The sequence below is a fragment of the Macrotis lagotis genome, chromosome 5 (assembly GCF_037893015.1).
Source record: "Macrotis lagotis isolate mMagLag1 chromosome 5, bilby.v1.9.chrom.fasta, whole genome shotgun sequence".
In the NCBI taxonomy this organism is placed as follows: Eukaryota; Metazoa; Chordata; class Mammalia; order Peramelemorphia; family Peramelidae; genus Macrotis; species Macrotis lagotis.
In genome coordinates, this window is record NC_133662.1 from 217,506,632 (window position 1) to 217,530,090 (window position 23,459).

The window sequence follows — 23,459 nt, forward strand, 5'->3', positions numbered from 1 at the left end:
TGCTTAAGGAGATGTTGAGTGGTAATATGTGAAGTAAACATCTGACATTGCAGTATGAAAAATAAAAGGCATAGCACTTCATTCTCTCTGTATGTCTCCCTTTGTGTGTAGGATGTTGAATACCAGCAGTTTGCTCTGTGACTGCCAGCTGAGGTGGCTGCTGCAGTGGCTAGTGGACAGTCATTTAGAACAGGCTGTGAATGTGAGTTGTGCTCACCCTGAATGGCTGGCTGGGCAGAGCATCCTCAACGTGGATCCCAAAGACTTTGTCTGCGGTAAGTATATTTCATGCAGTGTCTAAAGTCCAGAGGGAATGACCCTGATTCTTAAGAAATTTGTTCTTATCTGTCTGATAGTATGATCTGGGATCTGCTACTTGGGGTTTTGACTAGGCTTCTGTATCATACCATTCCATAATAAGAAAATTTTCCTTTAAAGTGAAATGGTTTTAGAAATGAAATAGCTGTTTTATGCTTAGAAGATATGAAACTTCCAGAGAGATCAACATGTTTTGCAAGTTCCTCTTCCCCAATACTGTTCCCCCCCACATTGTTCTCTTTCCCCCCCAGTACTCCCCCCCCACTCCCCTTGTGCTATTTGAATCCCTCTTTAGTTAAAGATACTCCATAGTGCTAGTATGATAGCTGTGCATCGTATAATATTTTCAAATAACTTTTTTTTTAGTTCTATCAATTCAGGAGTTTATTCACCATTTTACACAGTGATTAAAGATTGCTTAGATTTATATAGCAAATGGTGGGACTAGCTTAGAATATTAGGCCAGAGTTGTTGACTCCTTTGTCCAATAACTGATGGTGATTAGGGAAGGTAATGGAAATGTCATCTAGGAAGACTCAAAAAATTACAACAATTTAGCTGTTTGTCCTTTGCCCATTTGGTTTCTAGTTGAATTTATTGTTTCAAAAATCAGTTAATTTAGCTTCTGTTGTTTTTTTTTTCCCCACAGATGATTTTCCTAAGCCCCAGATAAGGACCCACCCAGAGACCACGATTGCTTTAAAAGGAGTCAATGTGACCCTGACCTGCACTGCAGTGAGCAGCAGTGACTCGCCAATGTCAACTGCATGGAGAAAAGACAGCGAAATCTTGTATGATGCAGACATTGAGAATTTTGCTCGTTATCGGCAGCAGGGTGGAGAAGTCTTGGAATACACGACTGTTTTACATCTTTTCAATGTGAATTTCACAGATGAAGGAAAATATCAGTGCATTGTTACTAATCACTTTGGTTCTAATTATTCTCATAAAGCCCGATTAACTGTGAATGGTAAGAAACCATCCCCTTGATAACTTTTAAATTTGAGAAAGGTTAATAACTTTATTCTTTTGACTTGATTCATTTGACCAAGAAAATTACATTCTACCTGATATGGGGGAGGATATTACTGACTATGGTCAAGATCTGTGAGCGGGCAGGTTCCTTAATTGAGTTGACTTGACCATTTACTGTCCTATGGGTGTCTATAACTTAGAAGTTTTTACATAGGACCATATAGCAATTTGCATTTCTGTAGCATTTTTAAGATTTATAGTGTACTCTTCTCATTGTGTTAAAGGATATAGACAGTTTGTGTATCATTGGCCTTATTTCACTGATGAAAAAATGGAGACTCTCAAGAGAAGTGATTTGCCAGCTAGTAAGCCCAGGCTTGAACTTCCAGATCTTTTGAATTCAAGAGTGGTGATCTTCCTTTAGGAGCTACACTGCCTCCTCTCCTGCAAACCTTGAGAAATATTCTGGGTACCAGAACACAGTTCTGAACCCCATGATATTTAACTCTAGCCCAGCTTCTTGGCCCTCCTTGTATTTGGGAGTGTCAGTACTTGTCTAACAGGATGAGTTGTGATTATAGGTTTAGTCACAGGAGAGATAGCCAAGGACATTTGTTTACTTTTTGCTATATGCAAATCCTATAGCTCCCACCACCTCTGATCTGTTTCCCCCTCTTCATGGGAGATAGGAAAGATCTGTGGGGACCAGTGGTGGGGCCCAGGACAGTGTTGAGTGCCTTAGAAACTTTCATCTCTGATCTCTTCTGCAGCTTTTGGAGAGTTTGTTGGTGAGGAGAATAGTCATTTAGTAGGTGAAAATGTAACCATGAGATGAAGATAACGTGTTTCTAGTGGCCTTTCACTATGTCTCTGTTGTGCTTACACACATAAACACATGTACACATATACAGGTGTGTGTGCCTGCATACATTTTTGGGCATTCCCCTTCTGTTAGTAAAGGTGGGTAACTGCTCTGGAAGTTAGCATGTCACTACTACACTGCCAAGACTTGAATTCTGGTGGTTCAGAAGACAAAAACGTGGGCCTGGAGTTAGGAAGACCAGGATTCAAATCCAACCTTAGACACTGACTATCTCTGTGACCCTGGACTTCTATCAGCCTCTGTTTCCTCAACTGTAAAAAGGCCATTTCATAGGAGATGGCACCAGCCTGGGGACTAAAGCAGGAACTAGGGAAGGACTCCTAGAGGAGGGATTAAAAGGGAGTCATAAAAGGTGCTGAGGGGCCAGGGAGAACATTTAGGAAGGGGGAGGTGGTGCAGAATCCCCAGGGGGTGGGAGATGGTTGCCTTGTGTGGGGAGCAGACCCGGGAAGCTGCTGGAAGTGAAGCAGTGCCTGTTCTCAAGGAGCTCCCATTCTGATGGGGAGAGACTGCCCACACAGGGAGGGAAAGGCAGTTTGTGGTGACATGCTGGGAATGGCAATGGCTCACAGGAAGGCTCTGTCATGTTCTGAGTGTTGATCTGAATGAGAGAACTGTGCTTGTTTCTGAATTTTAATCTTTGGCCCATGCCAGGGGTTTGGTGGCTAGAATTCTACTGGGCAGTTAGCTGCTATGGCTGCTAAGATGCACTGCCAGCAGGCAGGCAGCTGTGGGAGCCCCATCTCCTCTGAGTTACTCCTAGAACGTTAAGGTACAATTGGGCTGTCTGCAGGGCTAGGGTGGGATGAGGGGTTCTTAGGGATGGGGTTGTTCCCTCCCCCAGCTCATGGAGGGACCATGTGCCTCTGCTTCTGATCTGTAGCATGAGCCTCAGTTTGTATGAAGGGTTCCAGTTTTTCTTGTGCATTCACATTCTTGATCTCATTTTTACTCTGACCTTTTTTTTTTTTGATACAGAGCTACCATCATTTCTGAAAACCCCAATGGACCTAACTATCCGTACTGGAGCCATGGCCAGGCTGGAGTGTGCTGCAGAGGGTCACCCTGCCCCTCAGATTTCCTGGCAAAAGGATGGTGGCACAGACTTTCCTGCAGCACGAGAAAGGCGTATGCATGTTATGCCCGAGGATGACGTCTTCTTCATTGCCAATGTGAAGATAGAAGACATGGGGATCTACAGTTGCATGGCCCAGAACATTGCAGGCGGGCTCTCGGCAAATGCCACCTTGACTGTTTTAGGTGAGCTTCTTTCCCCGTGATTCACAGTGTTGGAGTAAAGAGTCTCAACTCAGGATCTACCCTTGGTCTTGTGGAAAGAAACCTCCTAAGTGTGACATCTTCATTCCAGGCAGATCTGGGAGCCTGGACCTCCTGATCTTGCTGTTGTTCCTATCACACATAGGGAGGACTATTATTTTGGAATAAAATTGGGTGGGTCACATGTTTTGCTTGAGAAGTTAAGATGTGGAAGTCCTGTTCTCTCATTGGTGCTTTGTCCATGTGCATAGGTGAGCTCATTGACTTTCTGAAGGTTTTATTGAGATTTGAGGTAGTATTGCTCCAAAGAGTTTAAATAACATTAGAAAAATGTTCCTCTCCCTAATTTATTAAAGATAGATGTAAATTAGGTAACCTAACTTAAAATGTTACTCTTTTTTCCCTTCTAGAAACGCCTTCTTTTATTAGACCTCTGGAGGACAGAACTGTAACGCGAGGTGAGACAGCTGTCTTGCAGTGCATTGCTGGAGGAAGTCCAGCCCCCCGCCTCAACTGGACAAAAGATGATGGTCCTCTGCTGGTGACCGAAAGGCACTTCTTTGCAGCAGCCAATCAGCTTCTTATTATTGTAGATGCTGGGCTGGAAGATGCTGGGAAATATACCTGTATCATGTCCAATACTTTGGGAACAGAACGTGGTCACATTTACTTAAATGTAATCTCTTCCTCCAATTGTGATTCTTCCCAAAGTAGCATCGGACATGAAGATGATGGCTGGACAACGGTTGGGATTGTCATCATTGTGGTGGTGTGCTGCGTTGTGGGCACCTCTCTGATTTGGGTCATTGTTATTTACCACATGAGAAGGAAGAATGAAGACTACAGTATCACCAACACAGGTAAGAGGCACTTGCAGAAGAAGGGCTGGGGTTTTAGTAATAGCTGTGCAAGGGATTATTACAAATATGAGTGAACTAAGGGTCTTTAATACTATATCTCTGAGTTGTGATAAGGAGGCAAGAAGTTTTCTCCTGGAGTTTTTTTTTGACTTCTTTGATGTGTCAGGAAGCTTGGATTGAAAGAGCATTCAAAGCCTCTCTGCAGAGAATATGGGCCTGGTATGAAGCGAGTGGCAGTGACCCTTTTGTCTTGATCTAATTCGTCTGTTGGAGATCAGAGCAGATTATTGGCTTTGGAGAGGAGAAAGAGAGCTGAGATTCTACTCAATTTATGCACCTGTCACAAGCAAGTGGGAAAGATCATGACTGGATGGAAGTTTTGCTTTTTTTTTAATACAACTTAAAGGAAATAGAACTGGTAACCAGAAAGTGAAAATGGTTTTTAGTACAATTTATTAGGCTGGGGATATCAATCAATAAATACTTACCGAGGGTTTACTATGTACCAGATACTGTGCTAGGGGCTGGCGGGGGTGGGGGGGGAGGAAAAAGACAATTCCTCCCCTCGAGGAGCTTATGGCTTAATGGGGGGCAGGGGACAGCATATAAATAGATCGAAAGCATGAATAGCGAGAAATAATTAAAAGAAGGAAGGCACTGGAATTACGAGGATTTGGGGAAGGCTTCCTCTTTAGAAAGAAGGATTTTTGTTGGGACTTTAGAAATCTAGGGTGATCAGTAATCAAAGTATTGGAGAAAGAACATTCTAGGCACCGGAGACAGTCAGACAAAATGCCTGGAGTCAAGAATGGATGTGATAGCATACTTGGTACCCTTCTGTGGCAGTTCATTTGGCTAATGATGATTTGAGAGACCTCCACATTTTTTTCTGAGTATTGACTTGAAAGTTGTTTGTGGGCCTGTCTCCACAGAAGAGCTGAATCTGCCTGCTGACATCCCCAGCTACCTGTCTTCTCAGGGAACGCTCTCTGAACCCCAGGAAGGTTATAGCAACTCGGAGGCTGGCAGTCACCAGCAGCTCATGCCACCTGCAAGCGGATACCTACATAAAGGCCCAGAAGGTAACTGCACCTATTCAGTGATCTCTCCAACTTGTCCTGAACCCCACTAGGACACAAAGAGATGTGTTTGGGAAAAATTTGATTTTAAAACATTTTTGTGAAGTGCATCATGTTTTCTTGCATTATTTCAAGGATTGGGCCTAGGGGAAATATTTTGCTTATAAAGAAAATAAAACTCAGATTTTTGAGCTCAAAGGTACCTTCATGGTCACCAATCAACCTTCTCCCTGCACGCCCTGAGAGAGTGGAAGCAACTTGGCCAAGGTTTTCCAGCGAGAGAGCAACTGAGCCACCAGATCCTATGACTCCTGTATGGTTTCTTTCAGACAGAAATCCTTTATAGACTGAGATCACAGAGTCATGGATTTGGAGAACATCTCTCACAGCCCCTTCATTTGTAAAAATAGGAAACTGGGACCCAAGGAAGCTGCTACATGACTTAGCCAAGATTAATTGTGAGAAGCAGAATTTGAACCTAGGTTTTTTTTTTTAACTTCAGAGCCAGACTTGTTTCTATTGTACCATGCTGACTACAGGAAAGAAAAGTCTTTATTGCCAGAAATGGGCAAAATATCTATTTGCAGGGGTCAGAATGAAGCATTGTCTGAGTTTACCAAATGAATGTGTTATCCCCAGCAGGGGGGAAAATGTGTTTTAAAAGGATGCTGGTAGCACAACTTGTTGAGATTATGTCCCTATCCTAAATCTTTGCAAGTTTTCATCCAGAAGCTAACATTGCCCAATTTAGTATGAGGATTCTTTTTTAGGTATTTTTTCCCCAAGGCAATGGGATTAAGTGACTTGCCCAAGGCCACACAGCTAGATAATTATTAAGTGTCTGAGGTCCGATTTGAACTCAGGTCCTCCTGACTCCAGGGCCAGTGCTCTATCCACTGAGACACCCAGCCACCCCTAGTATGAGGATTTTTCATGAAATGAGTTCACAACTCCTGAATCCTTGCTTTGTTTTTGCACAAACCAGAGGTGTGTATTGGACCCTGATGTCAGCTGCTTTGATTTCATCATGATTTCACAAAAATCATGATTAAGCAGGGAGACTAGGACTTGACTACTTCACTTCTTAAGTGAGCAATGCTTTGGTTTTTCCTGTGTTGTCATTAGGTGGCAGTGGCAGCCGGGTGATCTGTTCGGATTGTTATGACAATGCCAACATCTACTCCAGGACCAGAGAGTATTGTCCATACACCTACATCACTGAAGAGGATGGTCTGGATCAAACACTGTCTAGCCTTATGGTCCAGGTGCCCCAGGAGGCTTGTTTGACACATTCTTCCCCAGAAGCTGCAGCTCTGGACACCAAGATGTCCTCAGGAGACAGAGACATGGCAGCTTTCCTCACTAACCATGACAGGAGAAATGAGAAGGCCCTTGCATCCACACAGATGAGCAGTGGTAAGGGTTTTGTGATAATTTATTTTTTTCTTTCAAAGGTGATTTTCTTTCCCTGGAATTTTAAACTTTGAACCTAGTATACCTTACCATTTGGCATTGTGCAAAATGAATGGTTTAATGGAGTTTTTTGACTGCTTTTATAATGTTGAATTTTGTACTATAAACTGGAATCGAAGATTTTTGTTTTTGTAGGACTGAGAATAACAAGATGCCAGTATTTAAAATTCACAGGATATATAGAAATTTGGGCTTAGAAAAATTTATTTCCTTCCATTTTTATCTTATATTTTTAGTGGAATAACAGTGAATAAAGTGTAAAAATTTTAGTAGGAAGATTGAAAAATCCTCTTTTTTTGTTAGTTTCATTGAGAACAGTAGAAAGTTTCCAACTCAGTTGATCATAACATACAGTGTGATAAATATGAAATATTTTTATTACTTGACAGTTTCCTGATTTCTTTTGTGGGATATACTCAGATCTGTGATGATTTAGGGATACACCATAGAGTAGCAGTTTGGGGGAGAACACCTAATACTTTGTACTTGAGTTCTTGAAAAATCTGTTGGCTGACCAAATGACTGAATGAAACCAGACTCTGTACTTGACTCCCAAAAAATAGCTTTAAAGGATGCTTCTTCACCTGCTCAGCACACTGTCTCTTTTGCCAACCCAGATCCTCTGGTGGGTCTGTATTGTGCATACTGGGAAAGTAGTCTCCATGAAACTCTGGCTGTGTTCAGTTGTCAGTCAGGAACATTTCCCCAGTCTTCTGTGTGTAAAGGCCTAAAGGGTTTTTTGGGGGGGGGGTTAGAAATGGGTTGCCTGAGTTAGAAAAGTGCCATTGTTGTAATTAGACCCATCATTTGTCATTGCTGCTGCTGCTCAGGGAAAGAAATTCACCAGGTATGAGTACCATGGAGGTGCAGGATCTGGGGTTTCTCCTTCCTTGACTTTAGTTGTCTTTGTTTTCTCTCCAAATAAGGAAAGCAGCAAGCAAGAGTCCTTGGGACTTCATTTGTCCATTCATAGTCGTTCTAAAGGTCTTCTAGTTTTTCACAGCCAGAGAGATAACAGAGCATATTGTGACAGTGACCTTTGTGGGGAGGTGAGGGGAGGAAGAAGAAATGTCATTGGAATCCCTTCCAGGCTGGAAAGCTTTCTTCCAGGAGGCAACTTGGGGGTAGTCTTTTAATCCTGACTTTTTTTGTCAGGTGTGTGTGGTACTTACCGTGAGTTTTTTGTCAGCAAAACATCTGTCCCAACTCAGGTATTTATAATTGATGATGTGACATGAATAAATAGCACTAAGGTCTGCAAGTGCTTGGCTCTCATGGAGTGTGATGCTTCCATGTACTCTAGGGGCAAAATTTTATTTTTGTAAGAGGGTTGATTTGCTCCTGGTGTGAGAGGAGGACATGGGAAAGGAACAGGTGCTAGAGATAGCCCCATAAATCAAATCAATAATATACTTGCTGTGTATGTATTTCCCTACAAAATTCTTTACTGTGGAATACTGAATAGTCTCATTAAGAAATTTCTTTTTGGTTTAAGAAAGGAAAAAGAAAAGTCATTAAAAATAATAAATTTTGATCTTGTACTGTCTTGTTTGATATTTTATTCTCAGATACCCCACAGCGGCCATTATGGGTCATAAACAAAGAACTCGGACTCCCACAGTCTCACTTTTCCCAGCAACCAGTCCTTGAGTCGCCTCGACTTATCCAGAATGAGAGCCTGGCAGAAAGTGATGAGGAGCACTCGGTTTCCCCCAGACCCTGTCACAGGCTGCAGGGCCGCCCCTTTGATCTGAGTAGGACTCAGAATGGACAGGATGGCAGGGAAGCTACATGAACCACACTCCATCAGACTGACATGAGGGCTTGCCAGGCTCCACTGTCTATGTACTACTACCTCAGAGCTCAGAGGAAACCCCAAGGTTCACCTTTGCTTTCCTGTCGTGTTTACAAGTACAACTGAGCAGGCCAAGGAGCTGGCCACTGCAGAGGATGGAGGAGTTGCCTCAGATGGAGAGAGAGGGCCTCAGGACAGGACTAGTACAACACAACAGCCACTTCTTTTGGGCCCAGTGGGACATGTCCAGGTTTGTAGTTGAAAGAGGTTGGAAAGATGAGATTGCTGCTTACTAATAACAGAGCTTGGCTGATTTACTTGGTCTTCTGAGAAGCCCTTTTAAAAGTGTACGCCAAGTTTTTCTGTAACCATAAGCCTACCTTTGAGCTGGTACTTTATTTTTCGTGGTGACAAACAAGAATCACATCCTTGTTTTGGCAGACTGGTACCAAATTTAGGGCTTTGCATTTTAGTTTTTCTGCCCCTGTCAGACCAGGACAGCAGTTGTAAATACATTTCACTTATAAATATTTTTTGTATTCACTACATGTAAAATGTCAGCTTAATGTAAATATTTTTTTAATATGCCAAAATTATGTAATATTCTGTGTTATTTTGACAGCTGCTTAACAGACCAGAAATGAGTTTTGTAGAATTTGGAAAGTTTAAAGAATTCACATTGAAAACTTCTTACTGATTAAGAAGTCTGCATATGTAAATCAGGGTACCTCATGATAATTTACACATAGATGGCTGTTCTGGTGTAACAAACACTTTTTGTATTCTTTTCATTGACAGAGATTCATGTTTTTGGTTTTCTTCTATAGACAGATTGTTTGTCCTCAACTATTCCCTTTTTTTTTTTGCAAACCTGAAGTGGTACTGTGTTTTTGATCCAAAAGGACTTTGTCCTGCTACTAGCCATATGTACATGTGACACCTTTTTGACCAAAGGTGTCATAAACAAAGAAAACAAAATTTTCCTTTCAAAATAGATGGGAAATGATTTTTTTAAGAAAGATTTTATTTTGAGTTTTATAATTTTTCCCCTATCCTTGCTTCCCTCTTCCATAGAAGGATATTTGTTAGTCTTTACATTGGAAAATGGTTTTTTAAAAAAACAAAAATGTACTACAAAATTTTATCTTGTGTGAAGAGGAAGGTAGAATACAAGAAAGCTATAAATGGAGAAATTATTGCAAGGTCTTTCACTTGGTGTTTGTGTAAATGATATTTAAGGCAAATTAACTTTCCCCAGCAAATGATATTTCTCATTACCAAAGATTTTGTTTGTAAGGTAATGACTTTAAGTGGGCAAAGAAAAATATTTTTGCATATTTCTCTTTAACTTATAGCTTCTAAGTCTCTTCTTATGGTCATATTCAGTATCCTAATCCAGTTATGGTTTGAGCCATCTAATTATCTTACTAAAATGTTCTTGTTTAACATGCTTCTCAAGAAGATCTAGTTTCTCAGAAAGATTTCCAAATCATCCACCAGTAATTGCAGCTGTTTCATTGATTTATTATTTATTCTTATGTTTTCTTTATCCCACCAGCACTTTGATTGGTTAATACTGCCTTTACCTTGGAATTTCCTTTCTTCCCTAACACTGGCTACTAAGTGGACCCTTTCACTTAGTGTTGCCTCTCAAAAAACTCTCAAGAGATTTTTGATAGACAGTTCTACTTCTTATCTTCCCCCTTCTTGTCCCTCTCTTGAACCACTTTGGAAGACTCCCTACCTGATCCAAGAAAGACCAACACCACCTGAAGAAAAGCAACTTTCACAAGAACAGCTCAGGTTAGAACAGGGAAAGAAGTTTCGAGTTGCTCCCTGAACCAACACACCTGACTTTTCTTCCTCTATGGCAATGATAGCATGCTAACAAGCTTGAAAGAGGGAAAAAATGATTCCGTCCCCGTTGACCAAAGTGGACGTGGCCACTGTGCACTTGTCACTCTCCCAAGAATGACCTACACCTCTCCAGTCAGTTTTTTGTTCCTACCCTTAGAAAGGTATCTTTTAACTGGTCAGTCTTAAGACCTTTACACTCTATTCCTGGGATTGTTAGGGTTCCTTCAGTAACCTTTTTTTTCCCCCAAGTGAATATTTTTATATTTTTATATATTTTTTCAATTACATGTAAGAACAATTTTTTAACATTAGTTTTTTAAAATTTTCAGTTTAGATTTCTCTCCATCCTTTTTCCTCTCCTTGAGAAGGCAAGCAATTTGATATGATTATGTATTTGCAGTCATGCAAAACATATTTCCATATTAGCCATGCTGTGAAAGAATCCTCCCATCTCCACAAAAAAAATTAATGCAAGAAAAATAGTTTTTTTTTTTTAAAAGTGCTCTTAGATCTGTAGAGACTCCATCTTTTCTTTCTCTGAAGGTGGATAGCACATTTCATCATAAATCAGAATTGTCTTGGATCATTGTATTGCTGAGAGTTCACATTTGATCATCATTCATTATTCCAGTAACTGTGTACAATATTGTCCTGGTCCTGCTCCTTCACTTTGCATTAGTTCATGTAAGTCTTCCTAGGAATTTCCCCTTCAGTAATTTGGAGGACCTGGAGAAGGGGCAAAGCCAGCTCAGCTCTAAAAAGGAAGTGAATTTGATTTGATTAAAAGGGTCAATCTTGTCCTAGAAGTGGGCATTACAGAGACTTCCTTGTACTTAATGATAGTACTAATGCTCTGGTAGCAATTTAACCTGCACAGTTTAAACAGTTTTAGTAGCTCTTCAGTGTTTGTTCTAAATAGTATAATGTCTTTGTAATGCTGATATAACAGGCATCCCGGCTTTCAGGCCAACTGAAGTGCTCAGGGTTGTATTTTTCTGGTCACCACATTTCAGCAGGGATGATGAAGTGTTCTGATTCATCCATTTGTATCTCTTGACTGATTGATTACCTAATTTCACCTGAAAAAATATGCATTATTTTCCTAGTTTACCTAAGGTTTACCATGGCATAGGCTTTTAGGCCTAGCTATTTGGCTTCCTGTTGCAAAGCATATTTCTTAATCTCATTCCCTAACAACTCAAACCTCTCTGAGATAGAAGGTATTAGGAGACCAATTAAATACACATCTGCCCCTGGAGTGCTATCCTCAATGTGTTTAAAATACATAGGTCATTTGGGAATAGGTAAATAACCTGTGCAAGATCAATTGCTTCCATATGTCACATTGAAGATGAAAAGAAACTTCAGGATATGAGCAGTTCAGACTTTATTTCAGTCTATCCAAAATGTTGGGGGAGAGGGAATTGGACAATATGATATCAACGCAGAAATAGAAGTGTTAGGTGATGAGTTCATGTCAGCTAATCCAAACACTTGCAAATGAAGAAAATGAATCCCAAAGAGATTGTGACTTGCCCAAGGTCACATAGGTACTAAACAGAAACTTGAACCCAGATCCTATGGATGTAAATTCAGCAGATACCTGTAAGTTCACTATAAGGAAGAATTTTTTTTTTGTTTGTTTTTAGCAGAACTATATAAAAATGGAGTGACCTGCCTCACAAAGCAGTGAGAAAATGTTCAAGGAAAAACTGGATGGCACTCTGTTAGGGATATTATAAAAGAGATTCCTACATTAGGAAGGAGGTTTGATATAAGAGACCTCTAAAGGTCTCTTCCAATTATGATTTCTGTGAAATTCCCACATTTTCAGGGGATTTTTGGTAATCCCACCATTTTCTTGTTCTTCCCACATAGATTTTTTTTTTTGTTCAATATAAGCCATGGCTTGGATATTTTTTTTCTTCTGTAAATATCTTAGTTTTCAAATCCACAAAATGTGAATAAGTGAGAAGATTTGGCATTAGGAGAAGAAGGTTCAAATTCTGGGCTCTGCTGTTTCCTACCTTTGTAACCTAGGGTAAGTTTCTCTCATTTTCTCATTATAAATTAGGGAGTAAGTCTAGGGAAGCTCTCAGGTCCTACCAAGCTAGTTCTAAATCTTATGACTCTCCAAAAATGTGGCATTGATAGGGAAAATGGATTTAGGAGCCAACTTAAAAAAAATAATATTGATCATACGTTTTATATGTCCCATGCTGCTCCTTGAACTAAAAAGGACCTTGGTGGTCATCTAATCTAATGACTAGTGGCCAACACAAGCCCCTGCCTTGTTAATGAAACCCTTCTACAATATCTCCAACAAATGGTAATGTTCAACCTCTGTTAAAACTTCTCCAGTTGCACATGCTTTCATTGTAATGGGGATCACTTTCCTTCTTCCTTTTTAGTTCAGAGGGAGTCTTCAATGTTGTACCCACATATTTTGATAATTGTTTTTAACTCTTCTGTTTCTATATTGAAATCTAAAAAAAAAACCAGAATACAGATGCAATACTATGAATTAATTTAACCTCATTTCACATACCTTCTTTATTTTGCTTTGTTGCTTTACATATTTAAAGTTGGCCCTTGTAAAACCAAACTGAAATCTCTTTATTTGGAAATGATATTTTATTTTCCTTATCATTCCCCCTTTGCAATAAATTTTGTCTATCCACATTCCCTGATTCTTCCCTCTTTAACTTTATTCAATTTATTGGAATCACAACCAACCTCTAGTCTCATTTATCTATTTAAATAATTGACTTAGAAAACGAAAAATTTCAAGTTAATTAGTTGTGGAAGTTTCAGAGCCTGAAAACCAGCTCCCCTCTAGAATGTAAAAGATGGTGAGCTCCTGATCACATTCAAGATAAAACTGGGAGAGAGCCGGGCTGGGAGCCTGCATATATTAGGTGTATTTTTAAAATAACAAAAGGCAAAGTGAACTTTGTTTCCTTATTGGCTATTACTGTATCATCAAGAAAATGTGTATCTGTCCAAGATAGACCCCAAGGGTATTTCAACTGGTGATAAAGCAACCTCTTCAGTTATAATGGACACATTTCTAACTTTCTCTTATCTCCTCCCTTCCCCTGCCCTCTGTCAGAGGATGCCAAAGTAATAGCAGCTATGGAACTCATACCCAAAGAGAGGTATAAGTCAAGTTCTCCTGGTTGATGTTGCCCTTTCCTGGTATTTGTATTTTCTCACCTATAAGAATGTATATTTTGTATAGCATGTGTAACATTTGTCTACTGTAATATATCTTCAATAAAACAAAAGTACTGTTGTGATTTCCTTGACTCTGCTGACTGGAGTGAAAAATTTAAAATGAATTTCATTTGATTGAGGAAAAGAGGGTACTTTAAAAAACTACCACTGCATTCAAGTTTTTTTAAAAAAGGCTCCTATTTTCTTATTTTACAGTAGACTAAATCATAAAATAAAATTTTAGAAGGAAATTAGAGATAATCTAGGCCAATTCCTCCATTTAACAGATGAGGAAACAGTTCCAATTAGAAAATAACTAGTTTAATATTACACTGGTAGAAAGTAAAAGCTGAGACTCAAATTTAGGTATTCCAACTCATTCCCTTTTAGAGTAGAGCCTTTTGCTCTTAAGTTTAAATACTGTCACCAGCCAGAAGTGATAAAAGGTGAAGAGTTTAAATGGGATTATGAAAAGAGCTTTACAACCTTAAGAACTTCTTAATAATTTAGTATATTATATAGTATATGTTATACATTGTTATGTATTAACAATCGTGGTTTCATTATTATTATTATTATTATTATTATATGAATTAGTCTTAGACAAAGCTGACTTTTGTACCCTCTGGTATGTATTTGTTAAATGAATAGAAAAATGGTACCTAGGACATCTCAGATATAATGAGTATTCAGTAATTACTTTTCTGGAGAAAAAAGGCTCTTAATACAAAGGTCAGAGGAAGACATTTGAAGGAATTTTTTTTTAATTTAAACCTCAATAAAGGATAGAAAATTAATGTATTTTTTTTTTGTTTTTGTAAGGCAAATGGGGTTAAGTGGCTTGCCCAATGCCAGTGTCTGAGACCGAATTTGAACCCAAGTACTCCTGACTCCAGGGCCCATGCTTTATCCACTATGCCACCTAGCCGCCCCTGAAAATTAATGTATTCTTACTAATTTTGTTTTATGGTTAACATTTTTTTTTAAAAATTTCTTTCCTATTCCAAATCTTACTGAAATATAGTCAACCACACCAATAAAATCTACCCAGTGCAAAGAATCTTTTGGACCAATGCTAGCAGTTATCTGCCCAGCAATAGTGTCAAATTCAAATAAAAATAAATTCCTGCAGTCAGCATATTGACCTAGAAAACCACAACTAATCATCTGTGTTTTATTGTTTTATTTTATTTTTATTTACTTTATCTCCCAATTCCATTTTAATCTGGTTTGAGGGGTACCTGTTTTACAGAAGTTGGGGGCAGGGGATGAGGAAGAAAGGGATTAGGCTGAAAACACCCTAGAAGTAGGTATATTTTTAAAAAGTTAAGTCCTTGATAGTTAAATCCTTGTTAACTTCTCTAAAACCCAATCTTAGAACTAAAAAGAACAGTAAGGTGTCATTAGGCTAGTTGTAATGTTATTAGAACATTTGAAGCTAGATGAAATGGGTTTGAATCTCATCCTATCTATTAACTTTGTGACTTTGGGCAAGCTACTTTTCAGACTTTTCCTAGTTCCATGAGTCTTAGTTTCTTCCTCTGGAGCAATTGGGGATTGGGGAGGTGAAGGAGGACTAAACCATACAGAAGGATCTCTTGAGGCCCACACAGTGATTTAGAAAATTACAAATAAAATCTTGTTCAGTTGTGCTCGACTTTTCATGTCCCTCATTTGGGGTTTCCTTGCCAAAGGTCCTGGATTTCCTTCTCTTGCCCAGGGTCACACCTAAAAAGTCTGAATCTGCATTTAAACACAGGTCTTCCTAACTCCCAAGTGTCTCTTAACTGCCCCACCACCTCTGGTCTAGGTGATCTCTAAGGTCCATCACAGTTCAATGAATCCACTCTAACCTCATCTCACGGAAGAATAGACCCAGAGACATGAAATAATTTGCTCCAGCTGACACAGCAAATTGTACAGTTGGAATTCTTTGTGCTTTTCCAGCTGTGATATTCTCAGACTCTAAATCCATTCTATTCTAGTTTTCACTGAACCAGGTCCTTTGAAGGCTTCAACATTCTTTGCTAACATCTACAAAATGCTGGAAAATAGCAAACCACTCTATCTTTACTAATGTTATTAGTAAAACCCTAAATGGGGGAATGAAGAGTTGGAAACAACTGACGAGCAGCAAAATATCAACACATCTGTATTCTTATTAATATGGGAATCCATCCCCCTATATATCTTCCACTGGGGGCCAACCCACTGTTGAGTTGCTTGCCTTTAGTTCAGTAATACCCAGAGACCTGTGGCCATCCAATGGAAGCCATCCATCAGTTATGCCTTCCCCTCCCCTAGTGACAAGCCTGCATTTTCCAAATCATCCTTCTGAAGAGATCATCAGCTTCTCTTCCACAATTCTTGCTTACTAACACATCGAGGACCTCACGATTCAGATTCAAGCCTTGGCTATTTCAAGAGTTAGGCGAGGTGGATACACCCTATCCCAATGCTTTGAGACGTCATGTTCTCAACCATCCACTAAATCCAAATGGGCCTGTGGGCAGTGGTTACTGATGCTCACATGAGTCCAGAGAACCAACCTGATTATAGGACAAGAGATAATCACAGAGGAAGTTGGGAACCAAATCATGGAATTATACAGAGCAGTCGAAGGTAAGTGCTTTCAGGCGATAAGGTTCAGGAGAAATTTGGTATTTAAATATGTGTAATTCCAGAGTGGAGTGGATGCTCTCTTCTCAAGATCAGTCTTTTAAGCTTCATCAAAACAAATTTGAATCTTCTGAAAAGGAAAAATAGGCCAAGGTCAGTGGTGATCATCTTAGTAGGAATTGTTTATTTGAAGGGGCATTTGACACAAGTACAGTGGGGTATGTTGCTAGGCAGGAAAACCAGCAGAGTGTAAATGAGAACTGTCATCCTCAAACTCCGGGAATAACTGCTGCCTCTGACCTGCATCCTTGATTCTGAAAGCTGTATGCTCACTGAATATGCATGCTGTTAGCGAAGGAGCAAGGATCTAGGATTCCCACTAACTATACCTTATGTCTCTGCCCTCTGTAGCTAAATTTCCTCAAAAAGGCCATGCACCTTAAGTACCACCCCTTACTCTCCTCTCACTTTCCTCTTAACCTCTTTGAATTTGGCTTCTGTCATTCCACCAATGAGCTTTTCTCAGTCCTCATCCCCCATGACAATCATTTTCCCTTTGATACTCTTCCCTTTAGGTGTTCAGGACCCCACTGTCTCCTGGTTTTTCTCTTACCTATCAGACCTTTCCTCTGCCTCTTTTGCTGGATCCTCTTCCACGGTGCACCCTCTAACCATAGGTGTTCTGGATTCCATCCTGAGTCCCCTCTATATTACTTCACTTGGAGATCTCATCAGCTCCCAGGGTTTTAATTAGTATTTCTGCTGCTGATTTTCAAATCTACCTTTCCTGCCCCAATCTCCATGCTGACCTCTGTCATCTCCAGTTGCCTTTCAGATATTGCAAACTGAATGGCCAGCAGATGTCCAAATACATTAATGTCCAAGACAGAACTCATCTTTCCCCACCTTCTACCTTTCCTATTCTTGTGGAAGGCACCATTATCCCCCAGTCCCCCTGACTCACAATTTGGGAATCATCCTGGATTGCTCACCAACTCTCACCTCCCATATCTAATCTGTTACCAAGGTCTGTCAGTTTTACCTTTGCTACATCTCTCAGGTAGTGCCCCTTTTCTCCCCTGATCTCTCCACCTTTCTCCATCATTATCATCTCTTTCCTAGACTATTGCCATAGCCAGCTAGTAGGTCTGTTTGCGTCAAGTCTTTCCCCACTACAATCCATCCTCCATTCAACTATAAAGTGAGTTTTCTAAAGCTCAGGTCTGATCATGTCACACCTCTCCCCTCCTCCCCACACACATTCAATAAACTCCAGCGGCTTCCTGTTCCAGGAGCCAATACCAAACACTCTGGCATTCAAAGCCTTCAAAACCTCCTAACTTTACAATTTTCTTATACCATTCACCTTAACATGTACTCTGATCCAGTGATACTGGTCTCCTGGTCTTTTAGCACAAAACTCTTCATCTCTTTTCTTTGGGTGTCTCTTATGCCTGGCAGCTAGAGAAGATGGATGACAGAGTTAAAGTGCTTTACAAATATCATGTTTGATCCTCACAACAACCCTGAGAGGTGTTACTATTATCCCCATTTTATAGTTGAAAGAAGAAACTGAGGCAGATAAATGAATTGCCTAGGACCACACAGCTAGAGTCTTCCTGAATCAAGGAATTAATTAAAAAGCATTTTTTCCCTTTTAAAATTTTTTTTTAAAATTGTTTTTAAGCATACTTTCCTTTGCCTTGCCCATTGAGAAGGCAAAGCAAAATTATATCAATTACACATTTGAAATCATGAAAAACATTTCCATATTACAAAAAAATAAAAAATTAAGAAACCTATTTCAATTTGCAGTCCAAGTTCATCAGTTCTCTCTCTGGAAATGGAGAGCATTTTTTTCATCAGAAATTCTTTAGAATTGTCTTGGATCATTGTATTGATCAGAGAAGCCAAGTCTTTCACAGTTCTATCATCACAGTGTTGCTGTTACTGCACAATGATCTCCCAGTTCTCATTTTACTGGTTTACATGGTTTTCTGAAGCCATCCTTAAAATCATTTCTTATACAAAAATAGTACTGCATCACAATCCTATGGCCCTGGTCCAGTCATTCCTCAATGGATGGATACCCCCTCAATTTCTAATTCTTTGCCACCACGAAAAAGAACTGCTTATAAACATTTTGTCCATATTGACCATTTTCTTTTTTCTTTGACCACCTAATAGGGACATTGCCAGGTCAAAGGGTATACACAATTATAAGATCCTTTAGCATAATTCCAAATGGTTCTCCAGAACGGTTCGCTATTCTATCAGCAGTTTATTAGAATCCCTAATTTCCTCCACCCCCCTCCAGCATTTTTCATTTCTGACCGGTCTGTTGGTGTTTTTGGTCCTCAAAGAAGACCATGATATCAATAAATGATGGGATGACATACAAATAATCTGGATTACTGTGAAGGAGTGTTATACAAAGGCACCGTTCTCACTATCACTTCCAGAACCATCTGAACCCAATGACCTAATAAACAGAAGGAACAGGATGGCTGGTATTGGTCTAGATACAATGGGATGCCTTAACCTTTGAGATGTAGGTCTTTCCCATATCACCAAGACACCTTACAGTATCATCAACCTTGACTTATTGATATTCAATCAAAGTTCCATAACTGGTAGCTATGGTATCTTAGAGTAGTTTTAATTTGCTTTTCTCTAATCAATAATGATTTAGAGCATTTAAAATTTTTTTTCCTGAAAACTCCCTATTCATATGCTTTGACCATTTATCAAATGGGGAATTTATATTTATCAATTTGACTCAGTTCCATATATATATATATATATATATATATATATTTGAGAAATGAGTCCTCTATCAGAGAAACTTGCTGTAAACATTTTTGATATTATTTTATTGTCTATGGTACCTTTTAACAAGATGGGGTTTCCATGATTATCTCTTTTAATTAGGTCTATTTTTGCTTTTACTTTTTCTGAGATCATGCTTGCTACCCCTGCCTTTTTTACTTTGTCTGAAACATAATAGATTCTGCTCTAGCCCTTCATCTTAACTCTGTTTTGTTTTTGTTTTTGCAAGGCAATAGGGTGAAGTGACTTGTCCAAGGTCACACAGCTTGGTAATTATTAAGTGACTGCAGTCAGATTTGAACTCAAGCAATATAGGGGCGGCTAGGTGGTGTAGTGGATAAAGCACCAGCCTTGGAGTCAGGAGTACCTGGGTTCAAATCTGGTCTCAGACACTTAATAATTACCTAGCTGTGTGGCCTTTGCAAGCCACTTAACCCCAATATAATATACACTCTTGTTGGGCTTCCATTCTAGGGGTGGCAATGTTTTTAGATGAGTTCAGCTGCAGAGCAGAGAAAAGACCCTAAGATCCAAGGATGTGGCTTTAGGACAGATGGTAAGGCCAGGAATCTCTTGCTTGCACTGTTAAATCAGATGACTGGAAGGCATAGTTGTGGGACTGGTGGTAAGGTTGAGTCTCTTCTTCCCCTACTCCTTCCCTGAGAAAGAAAATCCAGAGTTCCTATGTTGGCAGGAAGTCTGGGAAAATAATATATAAGAAACTTGGAAGGGTAGGTTGGAGCCAAGTAGCAAAGGGCTTTAAATACCAATTAGGGCAGTTTGTATTTGATCTTGGAAGTAATAGAAAGCCGCTGGAGCTTAATAAATAGGGCAGTGACAAAATCAACCATTCCCTAAGAATATCTCTGGCAGATGTTTGAAGGATGCATTGGAAAGGGGAGAAGCTTTAGACAGGGAGAACAATAAACTGGTGCAGTGATCTAAGACAAGAGGTGAGAACTAGGAAGGTGAACATGCAGGTGGAGAGAAGGGGGCAAAGGTAAGATCTGGAGGTAGAACTGGCAAGACTGGCCCTTGACTGGATATGGGACAAAAGGAAAGGGAGTTCATATTTTTCAAAACCCTCCATTCGATCAGTGAATTGACATTTGCTTCCTCCCTTAATTCTGCTAATAATGGCTCATAATAGATAATAAACAAACAAATAAAGAGCATTCAGATTCTTCTGAGGACTATGCAAGGTCATACATACCTCATTCAATTTTACCTTCTTGGTAAGACCACTGTATTAGATATACCTCCAAAGGAGAGAGGGGCATGGAATCTGGGTTGGGTGGATTGGAATGCCAACTCTGCTCCTTTCGGGTGAATGTCTTTGGGAAAGTCATTTCTCCTCTTGGGGCCTCAGTTTCCTCAGACAAAATAATGAAAGAATCTGACCTAGATTAATTAACAGATTGCTTCTAGCTCCAGACTCTGATCCTAAATGTCAGATATCAGATGTAAGCAGAAAGGAAGACAGTCCTGTCTTCAAGAGGCTTTCATTTTAATGAAAGAAGACTACATAAAAAAGGAAACTAAAGGGGCAGCTAGGTGCTACAGTGGATAGAGCACCAGCCCCAGAATCAGGAAGACCCAAGTTCAAATGCAACTTACACAATAATTATCTGGTTGTGTAACCCTGGGCAAGTCACTTAACCCCATTGCCTTAAATAAATTTTAAAAAAAAGTTTTAAAAAGGAAACTAAAAGGGAGGGCACAAGGGCAGAACTTCCTTACAATATGAGAAATCCAAAAGTGATGTGTGACTTGGTTGAGAAAGTCCAGAGTCACAGGACTGCAGCCTAGAGAGAAATCTGGAAAACTTGTAGTCCTGGCACTGGTTTCTTTAATGTGGTATTTGAACTCACCTTTGATCCATTTTCAGAGCAGCTGGTGGCTCAGTTGCAATCTTCCTGTTTTCAAATCTGGCCTCAGTCACTAGCTGTATGACTCTGGCACTTAATCCTGTGTCTCAGTAGCAGGTTGTCCAGTGGATGGAACCCTGGAGTCAGGAGGACTGAGTTCAAATTCTGTCCCAGAAATTTACTATAACCCTGCACCAGCCACTTGCCTCATTTCCTCATCTATAAAATGAGTTGGAGAAGAAAATGACAAACTACTCCAGTATTTTGGCCAAGAAAACCCTAAATGGGGTCATGAAGAATCAGATATGACTGGAATAACATGACAACAAAAAAAAAAATTGGTCCCTTTCTGGCTAAAATTACCAGGTCATCAGTTTTGCAGAACCTGCATATAGATTTCTTCTACAAACATCTCTGACAAATAAATGTTTATACAAATCTGAAGACCTCCAGAGAGAAGAAACTCCAGAGGCAACTTAGAGGACTTTTTTCATCTGGCTTGTTAGCTGAAGCCTCCAGTATGGGTGGTCCTCCCTCATTAGAGTATGAGCTTTTATATGATTGAACAATCTAAACTATATCTGATTACACACTGTCATGGGAGGGGGAAGGGAGGGAGGAAAGTAGAGAAATGTGGAACTCAAAATCTTACCAAAAAAATCAATGTTTTTTATCTTTTTTATCTTTTATCTTTACATGTGATTGAACAAAAAATTTAAAAAAAAAAGGAAGTGAGCTCCTTGGGGGCAAGGTGGAGAGTAGGACTAATCTTGCTTTTCTACTTAGGTCAAAGTCAATGCTTTGCATATAGTAAGCTTTTAATAAACAATTCATTCATTCATTTATCCATTGGTCCCTTGAGTTATTTGTAAGATTTCTCTTTCTCTAGAAATTACTTGAATTTCCTTTGAATGTATTTCATATTCCTCGATCTTATATGATGCTTTCTTCCTTTAGAAGATAAACTCTTTGAGGGCAGGGACTGTTTTGCTTTTGTCTTCATCTTCAAGTGCTTAACAGTGGCTGGCAGGTAGGAGGCATTTAATTAGTATTAAATTGAATTGGATGAAGAGGACAGCTTTGAGGCAACCAGGTGATTTCATAGATAGAAAGCCAAACCTGGAGCATGAGGACTTGAGTTAAAATTCTGCCTCAGACACTTACTTGCTATTTAAGCAAGTCATTTTTAAACTCTGTGCCTTAGTTTCTTTGTTTGTAAAAAAGGGCTAATGATTACACCTTTCACACAAGAGTGGATTGAAGCTGATCCAACCAACCAACCAACTTTTGTATTTTATTGGTCCACTTAGAGGCTGCCCAGCTTGGGGGCCAGTCATGGATGCAATGTTTTATCTGCAGTACAAAAGGGCTGCAATCTGTATAAGGGGAGAGGTTGTCAAGATCTAGGTCCAGGGGAGCCTTGGGTGCTTAGAGATGATGCCTTCTCCAGTGGGTAGAGGATTCAACTGCTTGACTGCAGCACAGAGGATGAGGAGGGAGGGAGGGCAAGAAGAAAAGGAGGAAAGAGGGAAGGAAGGAAGGAAGGAGGGAAGGAAGGAAGGAGGGAAGGAGGGAAGGAGGGAAGTAAGGAAGGAGGGAAGGAGGGAAGGAAGGAAGGAGGGAAGGAAGGAAGGAGGGAAGGAAGGAAGGGAGGGAGGGATGGAGGGAGGGAAGGGAGGGAAGGAGGGAGGAAGGAAGGAAGGAAGGAAGGAAGGAGGGAAGGAAGGAAGGAGGGAAGGAGGGAAGGAAGGAAGGAGGGAAGGAGGAAGGAAGGGAGGGAGGGATGGAGGGAGGGAAGGGAGGGAAGGGAGGGAGGAAGGAAGGAAGGAAGGAAGGGAGGGAGGGATGGAGGGAGGGAAGGGAGGGAAGGGAGGGAGGAAGGAAAGAAGGAAGGAAGGGAAAGGAGGGAGGGAGGGAAGGGAGGGAAGGAAGGAAGAAAGGAAGGAAGGAAGGAAGGAAGGGAGGGATGGAGGGAGGAAGGAAAGAAGGAAGGAAGGGAAAGGAGGGAGGGAGGAAGGAAGGAAGGAAGGAAGGAAGGAAGGGAGGAAGGAGAGAAGGAAGGAAGGAAGGAAGGAAGGAAGGAAGGAAGGATGGGAGGAAGGAAGGAAGGAAGGAAGGAAGGAGGGAAGGATGGGAGGAAGGAAGGAGGGAAGGAAGGAGGGAAGGAAGGAAGGAAGGAAGGAAGGAAGGAAGGAAGGAAGGAAGGAAGGAAGGAAGGAAGGGAGGGATGGAGGGAGGGAAGGGAGGGAAGGGAGGGAGGAAGGAAAGAAGGAAGGAAGGGAAAGGAGGGAGGGAGGGAGGGAGGAAGGATGGGAGGAAGGAAGGGAGGGAGGAAGGAAGGATTTTACCACTGATTGTTTTCTGGCCCGAGCCGGCATGAATGGATCCTCTGCTTGGGGGGCTGCAGAG

General features: G+C 40.4%; 1 protein-coding gene across 2 annotated transcripts in view; it reads left to right on the plus strand.

The window, feature by feature from the left end:
* The window catches only part of LRIG2 (leucine rich repeats and immunoglobulin like domains 2), a 40,386-nt gene extending 26,799 nt beyond the window's left edge, over nt 1-13,587 (plus strand). For both annotated transcript variants that reach the window (XM_074188463.1, XM_074188462.1), the window contains exons 12-18: nt 112-275; nt 968-1,288; nt 3,155-3,436; nt 3,865-4,314; nt 5,247-5,396; nt 6,519-6,809; nt 8,435-13,587. In XM_074188463.1, coding sequence (XP_074044564.1) covers nt 112-275; nt 968-1,288; nt 3,155-3,436; nt 3,865-4,314; nt 5,247-5,396; nt 6,519-6,809; nt 8,435-8,661 — 1,885 coding nt within the window. In that variant the 3' untranslated portion in view covers nt 8,662-13,587. The remainder of the gene's footprint in view (nt 1-111; nt 276-967; nt 1,289-3,154; nt 3,437-3,864; nt 4,315-5,246; nt 5,397-6,518; nt 6,810-8,434) is intronic.
* Nucleotides 13,588-23,459: the final 9,872 nt, after the last annotated feature.